The 17,891-nt window shown below is 41.8% G+C and overlaps 1 protein-coding gene across 2 annotated transcripts; it reads right to left on the bottom strand.

Moving 5' to 3' along the window:
- Positions 1–1,461: 1,461 nt before the first annotated feature.
- ASB11 (ankyrin repeat and SOCS box containing 11) lies at positions 1,462–14,301 on the bottom strand. 2 transcript variants are annotated; one of them, XM_064708458.1, is made up of 7 exons: positions 14,124–14,301; positions 11,055–11,134; positions 7,322–7,429; positions 5,657–5,807; positions 5,305–5,439; positions 4,220–4,411; positions 1,462–1,586 (listed from the first exon to the last, which is right to left on the bottom strand). In XM_064708458.1, exons 1-7 carry the CDS (start codon positions 14,299–14,301, stop codon positions 1,462–1,464), a joined length of 969 nt encoding a protein of 322 aa, XP_064564528.1. The 2 variants fall into 2 exon arrangements, with proteins under 2 accessions (XP_064564528.1, XP_064564615.1); XM_064708545.1 differs by having other exon boundaries at positions 7,322–7,378.
- Between the last annotated feature and the right edge of the window lie 3,590 nt (positions 14,302–17,891).

The raw sequence follows: 17,891 nt of genomic DNA, 5'->3' as shown, positions 1-17,891 counted from the left end.
AAGAAACCAGTGCATTTCACAGCCTGAAAATGTGTCTGCAGCCTCTTGGACCTGGAAGTTGAGCAAAATGGAGACAGAGTCCTTTTAATTCTGCTTCCCATTTTACTACAACTAGTGAAACACCATTGCCTGTCTCATGGCAGAAGTTTACCAAAACTTGGCTCTGAAGAAATGTTTTGTCCCCAGAAGAACCTCCCCAGGAAAAATTAAAAAAACCTCTTTATGTGGTGTACAGTGGCACTGCAAGTGTCACTGCACACCACATTTCTCAGCTCAAAGAGGTGCATGTTTCAGTCCTGCTATTTTCAAGCCACTAATCCTCCCATTATTTAAACTAATACCACAATGGACAATCATACCACTCTAAAAATCCTTTCTTCAAGGGAAGTAATTAAAGCCTCAGACAAGTCTGCAAACTGCTCCTGGTGAGGAAAATTCAACAAGAACAACATTTGGGTAATGCACAATCATCTTTAGTGGCCCTGCTTCTCTCCAGCTCCACAGTCCCAGTATTTACCTTGAGAAATGTCTAATCATACAAAGCCAAAAAAAAAAAAAAACACCACTCTTTCCTTTGCTTTTTTTTACACCTTGCAAAGGATGGACTTTGAAATATTACCTACTATGCCTATAAAAACATTTGCAGTTCTGCCATGGAATTAAGCTATGAAAAAATGTTGATGTAATGTATACAGCCAGATCTCAGGTGACATAACTTTGGAAGGATTTTTTTCTGGAAGAGATGAAAAGGTTTTTTAAGACTTTCACATAGTTTTGTGGGTTTACTCTAAACCCCTGCACTTGCTTTCATAACGTCACTTGTACCTCCAAGGACAAGGTGTGTTAGCATAGGGAATAGCTGGGCTCAGGGCTCAGGGATGGACAGTGGCTGGACAGCCAGACACTGCTGGAAATTGATAGGGCTTCAGTAGACAATAGGAAGGAGATGAAAGGATGCAAAATCAAAGCTAATAAAAGATGCGCAGTAAATTGTATACGTCTGATGTCCGTTGCTGAAAGCTTTCATTTTCTCATAATAATGGAAGAAAAATAATCACTGCCTTGATTTTGACTTTGAGATTGGATAGACAAAGGGGAGAAGCTGCACAAATATTTCACAAATAAATACAGCCCCAAATGAAGGGGAAATCTCTGTGTAAGTGGGTGAGTGGATGTGTGCATTTGCACCTACAAACATGTGCCAAGTGAGCTGTTTATGTACCAGAACTTCTCAGGCTAGTGTGAGTCCATGTGGCAACAGATTGTGAGGGACCTGTATCCATGATACCATTCACTGCCTGTGAGAAGGTGTTTCGAATTTTCACTGTCACATAGCAGCCAGTGTTTGGTAGCCACAGAAGACAGTAAATGATGCCTTTGATTTTTTTTTTCCTTTGATATACAAACTTGGAGTAAACAAGCACTTGTTCCTCTTTCTTTCCCAGTCCAAGGCAGTCAGAGCTATCGATGCAGGAGGAAGTTCTGCAGTGGCTCAGGCAGGTGCAGCTTGGGGACTGAGCAGAGGCACGATCGGCCCAGGCGCCTTCTGATGCACAACCTGCACAGCTGGGCCAGGCTGGCAGGACCTGGGGGAGGTAAAAGCAAGAATAAGCACCTCAAACCCACCACCTGTATGAGTCAAGGCAACAAACACCAGCAAGATTTGCAACTCAGACCAAGCACTACATAATGACTGGCTGAGGTCAGGGAGTGTTTTTGCCCTTTCCTTTCTGCATGTGAGAACTCCTGTTACACATCAGAGGTTGAGTGGTTGGAAAGCTGTCAGAGAACTCATCCTGGGCACTGGCTGGCACAGTGCTGCCCACAGTGGAGCTGCCCTGGGTTTTCCCTGCAGGGTGACCGGGAGCTGTCCCCACCACGGATCAGCTGAGGGGCATGCCAGGCACAAACCCACTGGATATGAGGCTCTATTGCTTCTGCAGCTACAAGCTTGCACATGCAAATGCACCCTGCTAGTGAATGTGTCCCTGCCTCCCTTCACTTTCCTCCTGCCACAGCTGCTCCAGGTGCCCCCTTTACACCTGCCCAGGGGTGCTCAGTCTTTGAACCCTCTTGTGCCCTTCCATTCCAGTTTCTGTCCAAACAGTAACAATCACTGCAGAGTTTGATAAGTAACAGGTAGAGATGCGGGCTTAAAGGCCTGTGCTTATATCTCACAGTAAGCTTCATAATCTGTGCTTTTACCACTAGAAAATTTAGGAGATTAAACAGGCTGATAATACCCCCTCTAAGAAATTAATAGAAAAATACGGGATATATAAAAAAGAACTTTTGTACTACTGTCACTGGAAGTGAAAGAAAGTACCATCTTCTAAAGCACTTAGGAAAACAGACACGTTTTGTATTTCACATCACTTAATAGCTGGTGAGAGGAGAAATTAAAGGGACCCATCTAAGTAACCTCAGTGGAGAAGTTAGGGGTAGAGTAACTCTTCAGCCCAGGGTACTTATTTCAAACAGAAGGACCTCAGAAAACATAGAAGTAGAGGAAAAGAGTAGTTGCATGTTAAGCACAGCAAAATATCTGAAAATGGGACCAAAGGTGAGGAAACTGAGGAAATTTCATGCCTGAAAAACAGAGTTAGCAGGAACTGAAATGCCTTTAGAGCCTTTCTGACTGCAAAGGAGAACAGGGTGACAAGCTGAGCATGGAAATCAAAAGGAAAGTTCAGGAAGAGAAAATTATTAATATTACGATATTTCTTTATCTACACCACCTCTGATTCACACAGGGCAATGGTAGCAGGACACTTGGCAGCACTGCCTTTGCTGCCACAGTCTGCCACTGAGCTCTGGGCAGCTCAGGTGTGGGGACAGAAGTCACACAAGGTGAGAAGCATTCAAACAAAATTCCTGCCAGAAGGTTTTAGACATGGCAAATTAAAGCTCTGCATGAAAAGTCATGGAGAAAGAGAACAGGACAGAAGGATAGTAAGCCAATGTTTTGTTTCTTCCATAAAGCTCACCTGTGCTCAGAGGGTCGGGATAAAGCCTGTGTGCAACAGTGACATTTATTAATTTACCATGCAAGAGCTTTTGTAATTGGGCTTTTTGTGCACATCATGCTCTGGTCCCTGGTGGGCTGTGAGCAGGCTCAGGAAGGTGGGAGGCCCTGCATGGGGGAGCACCATTCACCCTCTGAGTCAGAAGGGCCTCAGGGGACACAGACCAGCTAAGAGGGCACCAGTGAGCTGGAAAAGAGAGATTAGAGGAGGAGGGAGCTAATTCAGCAAGCCCAGAGCACAGGGATGTTGCTCTTGGATGCATCAAGTTCTGCAGGTGAAAACAGCACAAGAGGATCCTGATTTGTTTCTGCTCAGAGGTTTCTTCCAGTAAAATGGAAGGACAATTAGTTACAGGAAGCCTGGAGGTAAACAGCAAAGTGCTGGTCTGATGTTGTTGAGTTAGGGATAGAAGAAAAGACTCTGGGTTTTAGAAGCTGAATTAGGAGATAATTTAATGAAGGCAGTGGGCTTTTTATAATGTGAGAAGCTGAATTAGGAGATAATTTAATGAAGGTAGTGGGCTTTTTATAATGTGACTCGCTAAGGTGAGACTTGATTGGTCTCAAAGTAAAAACTTCTCACACTATTGGTGAACTATGAATTGTGCACTTAGGAGAACAGTTACAAAAAGAAAAATAATAATGGTTTTAATTTTTTTCTCAAAGTTTCCCAGAGAAAAATTGTCTCTGCTCTTTCTTCAACTAAACTGAAAGTATCCACTGGTCTGTTCTGGGATTGCAGCCCCATAAACCACACGGAAGAGCTATGAAGCTGAGGAGTCACCTGGCACAGAGCTCTGCTTTCTCCTGGCAGCCAAGGACACACTCACCCATTGAGCCATGGTGCAAGGCTGAACACTTTATGATGGTACCAAAATGTTATCTGTTAATAAATTTTCATGGCAGTTTTTAACACCAGGAGTCCCACGAGGTAAATATGTATGATTTTCCTTCAGTAGATAGGAAAAGAAGCACAGAAAAACTGACTGATTTACCTGCAAAAACCATAGCACCAGGTGGCAGATCTAGCAACAAAACAGATTTCTGTGTCATGAGTTGGAGGTTTGAAGGCAGCAGAAAAGGTAAGAGAATGTATGTAGAGCATTACTTATAAAAGCAATTAAGAAAATATACTTAGGTAAAGTATACAAATACTGCTTTACTTAAAAAAAGGAGAAGAAAGGAAACCGTTACCTTCCCGAAGCAGAAGTGCCTGCTCCACTTTGCTGTGGGGTGTGGCAAGATCCAGGGCACATTTGAGGTCAGCATTTCTGCATTTTGGGTCAGCACCATAGTCTATCAACAAGATAACGATCTCCACGCTGGATTTCCTCGCTGCCGCGTGCAGGGGGGTGTCCAGTCGCTTCCCCACGTTCACGTTGGCTCCTGGGGTGAACAAAGCTCCTGGTGAGAGCTGGTGGGCAGCAGGGGCTGTCTGAACCTGCACCACACGGGCTGGTTTCCACCAGAAGCCTCAATAGATGAAGGGATGGATGGCACACAGGATCTCAACAGCAGCTGTGCAAAGCTCAGCAGGTCACACCGGCTCTGCAGAGTGCTCTGGGCCACCAAACCCTGCCTGCAGTGCTCAGGATTGAGCTGCCTGACCTTCAACCCAAAATGTGTTCAAAGCCTACCATGTGTTCTTTAATGGCATAAAATCTAATATGGATTATGTTAATTGAATTGCCCCCAAAACCTTTAGGTATCTCATTGTAACAGGTCTGGGAGCACAGCAAGCAAAATGCTTGTCCCAGGCTGGCTGGGCACAGCAGAGCCACACTTTGAGCAGGTGTAAATCAGCTAATGCACACTGACAGCAAAAATTTGTGCTAGTTCATGGCCTGTGCCTAGACCTGCAGTGATTATTCTTCCAAGCAGCTTTACTGCTGCTCTCATCATCCACTGAGGAGGAGGTGAAGTTAATGGTTCTGATAAACTGCTATGTTAAGCAAGAGTTGATTTTGGTCAGTAATATCAGCCAGCATTTTCTGTTCTTCCTGTTATCATTCTAGAAAACTAAAAGGATTCTGTTTTCACATTCAGATAGCCTCGGGGAGGTGTCTATAATTAAGAATGCTTTTCACTTAGGAAATCATAATTTCTTTATCACAACACAGGAAATTTTTAATGGCCTCAAATGAGTCTGACAGAGTCAGGGTCCCAACAACTCTTGTGGAAGTGACCCATGATGTTTTAAGTAAAGAGGCAGCTCAGAGAGGCCAGCAGCATTGTCTCACACCACCATAGCTCTCCCCCAGCCCCTTTTCCAGGTGTACCTAGCTCCAGCAGCTTCTTGACACATTCTGTTCTCTGGTAGGTGCAGGCCATGTAGAGAGGGCTCCCATGCTGTGGGTCTTCTTGGTCAATGTCAACCCCATGGGCCAGGAGCGTCTCCATGCACTCCCTGTGACCTGTGGAGGGAAGAGCTGTCACTGAATTGCTGCAGAGCAGAACACACCCAGGTATAACTGTGAGGCACAAGAGCTGTGAAAAGCCAAACCTGTTTATCTCTACTGATATAGAATGAATTCTTTTTTAAATGCCTAGTGAACGACAAAAGGCGCATTTGTCACGTAGTTATTGTTGGCTTGCTCACACCCCTCACACCCAGAACATCACCTCTCTCACCTCTCTTGGCTGCTTCGTGGATGGGTGAGGGCAGGTGGCTCCCCAGCTGTGCCTTGGCCCCGAATTCCAGCAGCATGCTGACACAGGCTGCGCTGCCGCTGCAGCAGGCGTTGAACAGCGGAGTCACCCCGTCGATGGTGGCTGCATTCACCTGTGTGGGACAGCACACTCAGGATCTTCCTGTCTAACAGGAATGCCCGTGCAACATGCTTCCTGTGCACCCTAGAACTGCACCAGAGTGAGACTTGCCTTGTTTAATTGCAGGAACTAATTTATTTACAGCTTTCTGAGTTATATGTTGTGACATAACATACAGAGCATTCTCCTTTCATGTCTGCCCTCTTTCCCAGATAGTTAGTGCCATAAGGCAGAAAACCTCCTTGCTCTGAATGCTCCTGCTGGAACTGCTAAAAAATGCAATTTTATTATTTCTCTTTTTTTTAATGTGAAGCAGCTGAGTATCTTCAAGATTTTTTCGTTCGCACCAGCCTCAAGGTGGAACACCCTAAAATGAAAATGGCTTTGCTTTTTAAATGAAAACATTCACTTTCTGTTTAATATTTTCATCTGAGAACACGCTTCCAGCAGAAGAAATTTTCATAAAAACATAATCCCAAACAGAAAAGGAGCTTGAAGGAATTTATATGCATGTGTGTCTATGCAAGACAGAAATTTTCTTCCCCAACTTCTGATCTAAAGACCTGGCAAGAACCACTATTGCCATTCTCCATTGGGACAGCAGAGCTGTAGATCACAGAATCACAGAATACACTGATTTGGAAGGGACCCATTGGATCATGGAGTCCAGCTCCTGGCCTTGCAGAAGGCACCCCAGGAATCATACCATACCCCTGTTTATGCCATGTTTAACCGTGTAGCAAGCCCTCAGGGCCAATTTATGAAGCAAATCTGCGTGTCTTTAACTCTGTGGCACACTGGAGAGGAGCAATGGATAATGCAAGCACATGTCAATTTGTAAAATTTCCACCACCCTCACTCCTCCCAGTGTCATCAGGCAGATGTGGCTGGAACTGCTGGAAGCACTGGAGATCTCTTGACTATTTTGGGCTGCTTGGTTTCTTGCCTTATAAATTGTACTTGAAAACCCAGCTGACATAAAAATATCCTTATATATTTCACACATTCCTTAATCTTTTTTGGGAACATGTACTCTACCTTAGGTCCAGCTGTAGGAATTGTTATTTTATTAGCAGATAAAATGTTTCATTGCTTCAAGCACATCCGTTTTTACTTACATGAGACTCCCAAACCTTCCCATAGAAAACCAGGTGTAATTCCAGTGATCACTGCTGAGGGGGGAGGGGGAGGGCAAAGGTGTGAGTTACTTTCTTCAAGGTTATTTCTTACTTAGCATCTTTCATTCATTTTCCATCAACCGTGACCATGTTTCACACACAAAGGGAAAACAAAAGAGAATAAAGGGATGACACAAGGGGGAGACAAATCTATCACCCAGGGAAACAGAACACTCTTATGGACAAATCACCCAGGGAAACAGAACACTGTTATGTTTTTCCACATTTCTATCGGAGATGTCCACCTGCATCTTGGCCCTGCCACCTGGACAGCACATCCAACCTCCCCACTGATGCGGGGAGCATCCATTCCCAGGTGCCCTGTCCCAAAGTCATCCCCAGGACTTACCTGGGCACCATTTTCCAGCAGCACCTTGGCACAGGCCACATGCCCACCCAGGCAGGCCTCATGGAGAGCTGACACTCGGTCTGTGGTGAGCAGGTTCACATTGAAACCCTGCAAAGGGAGCAGGGAGTGAGGGGCCAGCCCTGCCCTGCCCTGCCCAGCTCCTGCAGGGCTGCTGGGGGCCCATGGCAGGGACAGTCATGGCACTGCTGAGTGCCAGGGAAAGGGCCAAGGTCACATTGGTGCTGTTCAGTGATTTCTTGTCCCCACACACCACAGCTGGATATGGGGTTAAAGAGGGAGCAATCACAAGCTATGCCTTCTGTTTCTAGCTCTTTATGATGCACTGTCAATTGCAGGAAATGCTTCACATTTCTTTAATTTATATGGCTGTCATTTCCTTCCCTATTTAGTCCTGCACCAGGAGCTACAGCTGGAGGGATTCACCTCCCTGAATGAGGATGCTTCTTTTGAAAAAGGTGTATTTTTATGATTGGCTTTTTGCAAATATTAAAATGAATATTATATGTGTTGTGTTAGAAAGTTATGCTATATTAATTCTCTTAAGTAGTGTGTTAAATATAGTTTTAGGTTATAACAAAATGTTAAAATAGAAACTATGCTATGTAAGATACTTTTTTTAAAGAAAGGACTCGCACCAAGATATCAGCCACAGGACACCTAAATCTTTCAGAGAAAAAGAATTTATTGCTCCATTATCAGAAGAAATTAACTTCTTCCCACCTCGCACAGTCAGGATGACACCATTAGGATTAAGAGGAAGAAGTTGACTCTGACCAGACAGAATCCTGTGTTTGAATGGAAATTATGCATCATATACGAGGTGTATGAATATGCAACAGGCTATTGCTTTTAAGGGTTAATCCTCTGTTAACCTGTGTCCTTTTCGTGCTCGTGCTGCCCAGAAAAAGGTACCTGGACTTATCTGTAACTCTTTGTTTCTATTGTCTCATATTGTTCTAATCCAAATTGTCCAAATTATTATTACTCTAATTATATTGCTATTTTTATAACCATTTTATTATCATTAAACTTTTTACAATTTTAAAAACAAGTGATTGGTGTTTTTCACACTTCTGACACAGATATCTGCAGCTCAGCTGGAGCTGGCAGCTCCTTCAGTGGGGAGAAACAGGATTCCTGATGCTGTAATTCATCCTGTGCTAAAGCAGCTGTTTCCAGTAGGGCAGACAAATTGTATCCTGAAAGTTCTTTCATTCACTACATGGGGTACCCAAGGGTGCTTCACTCAGAGGTAATGAGTACCTGGTAAACCTACAAGAGAGATGAGTCAAATCCCACCCACAAATCAGTTCCTCCTATCTGACCATCCAGGAAATGTTTTACATTGGAAGAAAGAACAGTGGTTTACAAATCTCTGTTGATTTCCTGTTGATCTCTGCTGAATGCCTTATTTCAGGTGTTTCCCTAATTAGCAGTTGCCATATCTATTCCTGCACAAAGACAAACCAGACATATTCACAAAGAGAAAAGCAGTTGTCACATGTGCTTTCCTCTGACTGCAACTAAATCTCTTGGTAATTAGAATTTTACAGCCATGTGTGAGAACAGGCCTGGCAGCAGCTCCATTTTCTGCTTGATATCATGTTTTGAAGCACAGCTGGTGCCTGCCTGACGTGCTATAGTCAGGGCAGCTCACGAGATGGCAGCAATGCACTTTTGGTACACAGTCCCCAATGCAATGGGCAGAAAGGAGTACCTGGGAGCAACCTCACACAGCAAAAAAGGCAGCAGTCCTGACACCATGAGCATTAACACCACTGTAAACACTTCAGGCTAAACATTACATGATAGGAAAACAATCTTTTTCAGTCATGTGAAAATATTATTAATGTAAAAGTTGTTGGTAAAATTTCTCATGCATTACAATGGTGCTAGGGAAATAGACAAAACCTTGAAAAAATAGAGATTATTCCATTTTCTAATTGTGTGGTGGTTTCATACTTTGTGATCAGCATATTCCTTCAAGATTTATTTATTCTAGAGACTCCTAATAAGGAGACTTATTGTCAATCATTATTCATATATACATGTATATATATTTTTAACAAATAAAACTCAACCATATCAAGTGACAGAATAAGCATTGATATCTTGGGAAAAACAACAATTCCTTCTATTACAAAATGAAGAATTAGTTGTAGATCTTACAATGGCTGTTTGCCAACCATCACTCATGATAAACCTTGTTTTCAATGTACGTGAAGAATCAAACTCTTGTTTCAGGCATTGGAACAGGTGTTGTTGAGTCCTTGAGCCATTTGAAAACCGCAGCACTACGTCACCTCCCTGTGTCCAGGCATTCCCAGAGCCTCAGAGGCTTTCTTGAAAGCTGTGGTGCTGCAGTAGAGACTTCTGAGTGTCCCAGACACTCAAGTACAGTCCCATACTTCATTTCAGGTTGGTATATTAGAAGCAATGAGCAATGATTATGCTGCTCCATGAACAATTTCATCCCTGCATTTATCAATCTGTGGTGACTCAGCTCCAATTCAGGCTCTACAGACATTGCTGCCTTGATCTGTTTTCATCAGCAAGGACCTTCATCTTTTATTCCCAAAATTAAATGTCTTTAGGAAAAGGAGAAACAGTGGATTAACTAAATTATATAACCACACCATTGGGTGCTTCCTCAGTGTACAACCATGAACAGTGCATAACCAGGACATCTGGTGAACAGCCACAACACCAGGTGCTCCACAAAGCAAGTGGTGTAAGGTCAGCATAAATGGAGATAGAGGGGTCAGAAAACCATCAAATCCCTAAATGAATAAAGCCTCTTTCTTTTTATCTCTAACGTACATTTCTTCCTTTTCCATAAAAATCACTTTATGTCAGCAGGTGAAAGAAAGAGGGATCAGAAAATGGGAGGGAAAATGCTGTCTGTAAATAGCATCTTTTATTTATCTGCAGCTAAATGCCTCAAGAGGTGTCTGAAGAGGAGGTTTTCCCACTGGCGGCTCCACTCCTTGAGGATGTTGTCCATTAAAGATCTGGTTTCTGGTAATAATTATTTACCTTGCCTATAAAAAGACTGATAGCCAAGTCAAAAGCTTTACATTCAGGGAATTAATTTCCCCGCAGTTTCCTTGGGGGCAAGAAGGAGAGGGGCACAGTAACTATTTGTGCTAGATGGGGACACTGAGTTTAAGCAAAGGTGGGAAGGAAGATGATGGGCAGAGCACAAAGAACCATAACCTCTTTTCATATCCAGCTTCTTTTCCCTCTCATGTATTCTTTCCTCCTCTCTTCCTTTTGCCTGAACTCTCAGTTCCTTTTGGAGCAGAGGGTTTCAGGCTGACTATGAAAGGCAAGATGCCTTCTATGAGGCATGCCTGTTACTTTTTGGGTTTTTTCTAATAGCCATTTATATATTTTCTATAGCCAAACATTTATATATTTGTTGTCCTTATTCTCAAGCCTAGTTGCATGGTTCATCATTGAGAAAGAGCACAAGGATCATTTTTTATTATATAGCAAGCTGCAAGCTGTGATAGTCTTTGTCCCAGACTTGTTCCCAGCTTCTTAACTGAGCAAACTGAAACATGCCCAGAGGTGTTTGTGCTGATATATTATTCATACAGCCATATTTTTTATGCCCTGTTGCAGTCTATTACCAGCTCACCAGCCCATAAATGCAATTCATGTGAAACCACCTTGCTTCCCAGCCTTTCCTTTCCCTGTGGGCCTTTACCTGTGCAATCAAGGTTTTCAGAGAGAGGAGGCGTCCCTGGAAGGCAGCATCGTGGAGAGGGGACCGGTCTGCCCAGCTGCCTGAAACAGCAAATGCACGGAGCTAGTTCAGGGATGCAGCAAAAGCACATCTTGGGAGCACAGGGGAAGCACAGCCACGTGTAAATGCAGATCAGGACTGAAATCAGTGTGGGCTTAGTGGTGAAACTGTTTGATGAATTAATTTCAGCAGAGAGCTGAGCGATCAGCAATCCTGAGAAAGCTGGCTGCTCACTAAGAAATCTAAACAAAAGCTTCTTGGCAGAACTTTTAAAAGAACAGCTAAAAACATGTTTCAGCAAAGATCACGAATTTAATGCTGCTGGGTCTCATGTGGAGTCTTCAGAACCCTGCAATTCTCCTACTCAAAACTATATCAGCCTCCACCTTTCCTTGGGAGCTCTCGTCACAAATTGCATCCCAGCTTCTCTGACACTTTGTTAAGAGCCTCATAGCAGGGTTGACTTGTCCATCAAATGAATTCTGGCATGTCCTTGGCAGTTTTATTTCCTGAACTGACAATTTCATAAATAACATCCTCCCTCTCAGACTACCATGTAACAGGTTTAATCATTCTCTTCACTGAAATATTTCAGAAAATACATGGAAAAACAAATTCTGCCTGAGGGCTTTACTTTTCTTCTTTAATTATTTTGAGATGCTGAACTGTTCAGACTCCTTCACGTAGGCTTGCTTGACCTTTTTCTTATCCTAATCTATTTATGCCAAGAAAAATAATTATTTAGCCTAGCTGCTACCTACAGGCATAGACATTCAGCTCAGGTTAAATCCTTGCCACTCAAATAGAGAGCAAATTTACTTGTCCTATATTAAAATTCATAACCATCCTGTGTCACAGTGTGTAGTGTTTCTCCAAAGGCCAGCTGCATTTCCAGTGCCACAGGACAGAAGCAAAACCAGTGTTTGCATTCATGCTCTGTTGTACAGCAAGTCCATGGGCACTGTATCTGAAACCCTTGTCCTGTTTAATTTTTTCAGCTATGCAGCACACCAGAGAGAATGGAAAGGGTGATTTATCTCCATTTCATATGCTACCCAAGGCAGGGAGAAATCAATGAGAGGCATGGACACATCCATGGGGGCTTGAGGCCAAGGACACAGCAGAGGTTTTACTCTTGGCCAGAGGAGTCTCCTTTTGTTACCCAAGGACCAGGATGCTCTTCAGCTAATGGAGTTACAGTTTTAACTGTAGTAATTACTTCTGTTTCGATTTATTTACAGAGCGATTCCTGGGCTCCTAAGGCAGGAAACTGGCATGGAAAGACCAGTGGCACAATATATGGCAAGGCTCTGAATGGCACATCAGTCAAAATGATGGAAACAGGAACCAAGAAAAGCCTTCCTGAAACCCTCCCAAATACCCCACACCTCTCATCATGCTGGTGACTAAAACAGGCAAGCTCGGCTCAGAAAGCCAGAAAACATTGCAAGTGACAAAGCCCAGAGCCCTCATACAGCAGGAGGATTCAGGAGTTACTCAAGCAGAGCTCCAGGGCCTTATTTAACCTTTAATGCAGAGTATAGCTCGTGCAGTGCATGTTCTCACATGCATTTCCAGGGCATTTCCAATGCATGTGTGTGCACACACAGCCTCAGGACAACACTCACTCTGCACACTCCCACCACAACCTACCTCCCTGAAACGTGTGGCAAATATAGTTCCCATATGGAGCACTTCTCCCCTGCTCAGCTGGGAGTGACATGACTGAAAGTGCTCTTTTCAAATGCCTACAGATAAATTATGCAGCCCTGCTGCTGCTGCTGCTGCTGTGCTACTTCACTGCAAAGAGAAAAGGTTGTGAAGCTCTGGCTGTAATATGATATAGTGCCCCAGCAACAACATCACATGATCTTACATTTTGTAAGATTATCCTTAATGACTTTCTGCAAATGGCAACTTGCAGATAAAAATATGTTACAGCCCGCTGAATTTCAAGGCACCTCAATAAGTACCTGAAGGAAAAGCTTGAAGGAAAAACTGCTGCTCACCACGTGTCAGACTGTGATTGCATAAAGGTGCTTGGGAAAAAATGACAGTAACAAATGACTGGAATTATATTCTAGAGAATAAAAAATAAATTAATAACCAAAACATGCCTGTATATATACAGGCTTCATAAAGGCTTTGTCAAAAATGCTTGGCTGCAGTATTTCTGTTGGCCAGATGTTAATCTCCCTGCTTTGGGTGCCCATCCCAAAGAACACCATCTGTGTTCTGATGCCATTCCTGTGCCTGTTCATGATGGCACAATCACAAAGCAAGTGCCCAGCAAATGAGTCACACAGAAATGTGTGATGTCACAATGCTGATCAGAATCTGCAGCTAGGAAAATAAGCCCTCATTAGCAGTAAATTGAAAATACCGTGTCATTTTAATTAGTGGAATTAACAGGAATGCAATCACACGCCTATTCATTATTATGGCAGTGATCTGAAGGAATAAAATCACTTGAAAAAAACAAAACCGTGACCTGCTAAGTAACCTATGAAATACAACATATTCTTGTGCAGTGTATTTTTCAGAACAATTTTAGCTGCATTCATTTTTATCATCTGATTTAACAAAACAAGGCTTCTTTGCTTGGATTCATAAAGTTATGAGTTATATCCTCCTAGCATCTCCTTTCAGAAAATCAATGTGCTAAAATTTTCCCTAAATATTCTCTGGCAGTAAAACTGGATGTTTAGTAAAACAATCTGTAACCACTGATAAAGAACACCTTGTACTGAGAGCAGTATTTTTATTTATCATATATAGTGCATTGACCAAATGTCATCCTCATTCTAGCTGGGTAATTGTTGGAGTCTCATATTTTGCACACCTAAACCATGCCAACACATACTGACACTGCAGAGACCCCAGAAATGGGAAGCACTTCAGGTTAAAACATTTACCCCTGCATTTAGCAAAAAATCCCTCATTTCATGGCAATTTGCCGATTTAAATCCTTGAGTTACAAAAATGTGACAAATAAACATTTAAATGTTAGAGTCCATATTTTTACTTTACCTGGGACTATTCCATAGATCTCTTCTGCTATCCTGGCAGCTTCTTTTCTGTTGCCTTTAACAATATAGAAATGGGTTAGCAAAGCCAAGGAAATCTTAATTAAAAGCTTGAAGCAAAACAAAGCAAAAATGGCAAAGTAAATGTTAGTGAAAGAATGGAGTATAGAAGTGCCCTCCATTTTGGTTTGCTCTTTGAATAGTTTCTCAGGTTGGCTAAGTTGCACTGGGCTATTCTTGGTATCATATGTCATCTATTTTAAACCCTTCAGGACCTGCTGTTCCTCAGTTACCAAAAATACATCCTGGTTTTATTTGGTATGAGGTGTTTGATGCTAAATAACAATATCAAGGATAAGATATTTTGAACATCTCTGCATACAGGAAACAACTGAGAAAATCCTTTCCAAACCTACATAAATGAGAGTAAGTTTTCAGACAGATGCTCTCCATACCATCTGAAAGCCTATACATCCACATTAGATTTATTCTTAAAGGTAGCAGTTCATTTACAAAGACTACATAGAGAAGGTTGCAGAAATGGTTCAGATGCTGCAAAAAGAATACTTTTCTGTCTTTTCCATCTAGAGAACAGGCCTTGCTGGTACTCAGATACAGAACAAAGGCAAACATATCAAAGAAAAGCATTATCATGAAAGAATTTGAAATAAATTCATGTGGCCAAAGCCAGGGCTAGTAAGTAAAAGTTATTCTAGGAGGAGAAAAATGCATTGAAATCGCACAACAAGAGACACATATCATTTTTTTCCATTACTCAGGGATAAATAGTGGTGTCCACAGATATCTCTTGCAAACAGCATTGTCTGTTTCAGAAATATTTTTACATTATCCTCCATTGATTCAAAGGTGTAATGTTTGAAAATGAACAAGATGTACCCTTTCTTTAACTGCCCTTTTTTTTCTTTTTGAAGGCACATGGCTTCCATAGAGAACAAAGGGTTCTCTATGTATTTATTTGAATCTATGTAGAACACCCCATCTCTTTTTATTTTAAACTTTTATTTATTTTTGTTTTCCTATATGTACCACAAGAGGAGGATTTAATTCTTACTTGATTCCCCTCTTTGCCCAGGTTCTCTTAGCCTTCAATTCCAACATCTGTCAAGGAAAAGAGCAGGATAATTCCTCTCTTAGAGATCTCAAAGAGATGGTGGATATGCACACGGAAATTATACAGCAAATTATTTCTCTGAGCATTTTAGATGCAATTTCTTTTGGTTTATAGCAATACAGCTGGTTTAGTACCTTGCTGTCTTTGGTGTTCAGCCCCCCCAGGTGCACTAAAATGCTGTATAAAATATGTGCAGAGATAAAACACTCCAAGCAACTTTCTCAAGTGAAACAATTTTACTAAAATTCTGAATAAAACCAAGTTATTACATTCTTACATAACTTAACCCGTTACAAAAGTATTACATCTACCTTTCCTTACACAGTAATTTTAAATGCCTGAAGAAGCTATGGTACTTGTGAATACATTTAATCACTTTAATACTGTTTGCCACAGACAGCTGAAGATACAGATTACAGGACAAGAAAAGTTCAGTTAAAGAATCACAGAAAAACCAAAATATTGGTTTATTGGCAGTTAATTCTCCTCAGCTAAGAAACAGAGGAGAAATTAGCAAATGAAGGTGGACCAAAAACCTGAATGGTCAGCCCAGAAAAATCTGAGATAATGAAAACATTCCTCCTGGAGCCAGAGAAATAGTAAAAGCTGTAAAGAACAAAATGTTGCATGCAGAAAAAAAGAACACATAAAAAATATTAAGACCATTACGAAGTAAAGTCAGCCTGAATAATGGAGAAATCTTTCTCATGTAGTATTTACAAAACTGTCTCTCAACAGGAGACAAGCAGGAAGGAAGAACACCTTTTAAGAGAAAAAAAACTAGAAAACCAGGGTTTTGGTTGCAAAGGAAAATCATTGATTTCTTTCACAATCAGCCTGTGGAACTGTACATGTCCATAAAACTCAGAAAAATACAAGAAAATCAGGTGATTGCAGCTGAAATTCTTTTATCCCTAATGGAATAATACCAAAGAGCTCTCCAAGTGCTCTAGAAAACCACAGGAAAGTTTGACTGCTTGGAAGCAGTCACTGGAACATGACTCTCCCAGAAGGACTAACTCTTTGTGTAGCAGCAAAATCACCCTCCTGGCTTCAGAACAAGACAAATAAAGATTTTCAGTTAAATTATTCAGTGAGTCATTTGAGAAAAACTTGTGTAATCTCCTAATCTGCTCTTAGCATACAAGAGCACTAGGGAAATTAATGCAGTGGATGTAAAATTATCATTGGGAAGGCAGCTGAACAGCATGGTGGAAAGTAAGAATACTGGTGAGGGTGGTAGTCAGGCAAACAACAGCAAGCTTGGGTGTGATCACTCAGAAATCTCTGGTATTTTTGAAACTAGAGAGATGAGCAACATTGTGTAGGCGTGAGAACAGGCGGAACACAAGAGCAATGACAGTGCAGACACAGGATTGTCATCGCTCTCCCTTGCTCTTTTGAGCATCACTGCTGTGAGCTGAGTGAGGTGCATTATGCAATTCCATTAACAGACTTGAGTGAACAAGTCAGCCCCCTGTAGAAAAAACACACCTCACTGATTTATGCAAGATGCCCTAACTATTCTGTGAATCACTCTTCCTTAACTCTAGGATAAATATTAAATTGTTAAATCAAAATATCAAAAAATATATTAATCCTTCAAAAAAATTGTCATGAGGAGGTAAATAGATGTAGTTTAGCTACATCCTCCAAAAAACATGAAAAGTAATGTCTATATATGCTAGTTGACACACATGCAAGAAATAAGCAGAAAAAAAGGGCAATCCAGCTTAGAAAATAGCTCATTTTCAGTAAAGTTCACCTTAACTTTATCCAATTTCTAAGGAGAAACATCAGATATGACCTGAAGAATTTGGCAAGGAAATAAAGGGATGAGGAACGCTGATCTCAAAGAACTTCAAAGAGGTCTATTCTTATGCTACACACACTCTGAATTACAGCAGTGTATTTCTAATATATTTAGTTGGGATTAGAGTATCCAATGTATTCAATCAAAGTAAGGCAACTGGGGAAAAAAAGGAGTCAGAAACGCTCAAACAGAAGAGATGAGAACAAAGGAGTCCATACAGAGCCTGGCTACTTCTTATCTATCAGTTTGATCCAATAAATGACACTACTTCCCACACAAGCCTTGCCTTATTGGCATCCTTGGGTGAGCACACTCACAACACTCCTCTTGAAAAGAGATGTGAGAGTGACTCACGGGCTGCTCTCAAGCCAATGTGCAAGTGATCTCACCTATCTGCCACCCATCGCACCTGGTTATTGAAACTCCTGCTGCTGCCTGGGCAGGAGGACAGCAAATTCCAGCAGCATTCCCTGTGTTCCCAGGGAATGCACCAGCCCCTCCTGCTTAAACAAGCAGCTTGAAGAACCAGCATGCACAACACAAGCAGCCATGCACAATTAAAGTTCAATGAATCCTGCACAAGTAGCATCTCTAGAGTTGTGAGAGAGTTGAAGCATGTCAGGATCTGAAAGCAACCTGATCTACCTGTCAGGTTTACAAGAAAAATGTTAATTTTGGTAACATAATAAATTCAGACACATAGCCACATCCTGTCATTCGTTTTATTCCCTTAAAAAATATCCACCTTTTATCTCTGCCAACGTTCAAGTCATTAGGGAAAACTGTGGAAGTCAACATACTACCAAATGTCATGATGCACAGCAAAT

Source organism: Zonotrichia leucophrys, chromosome 1 (genome assembly GCF_028769735.1).
Source record: "Zonotrichia leucophrys gambelii isolate GWCS_2022_RI chromosome 1, RI_Zleu_2.0, whole genome shotgun sequence".
Classification (NCBI taxonomy): domain Eukaryota; kingdom Metazoa; phylum Chordata; class Aves; order Passeriformes; family Passerellidae; genus Zonotrichia; species Zonotrichia leucophrys.
This window is presented reverse-complemented; position numbering and strand designations above follow the sequence as displayed.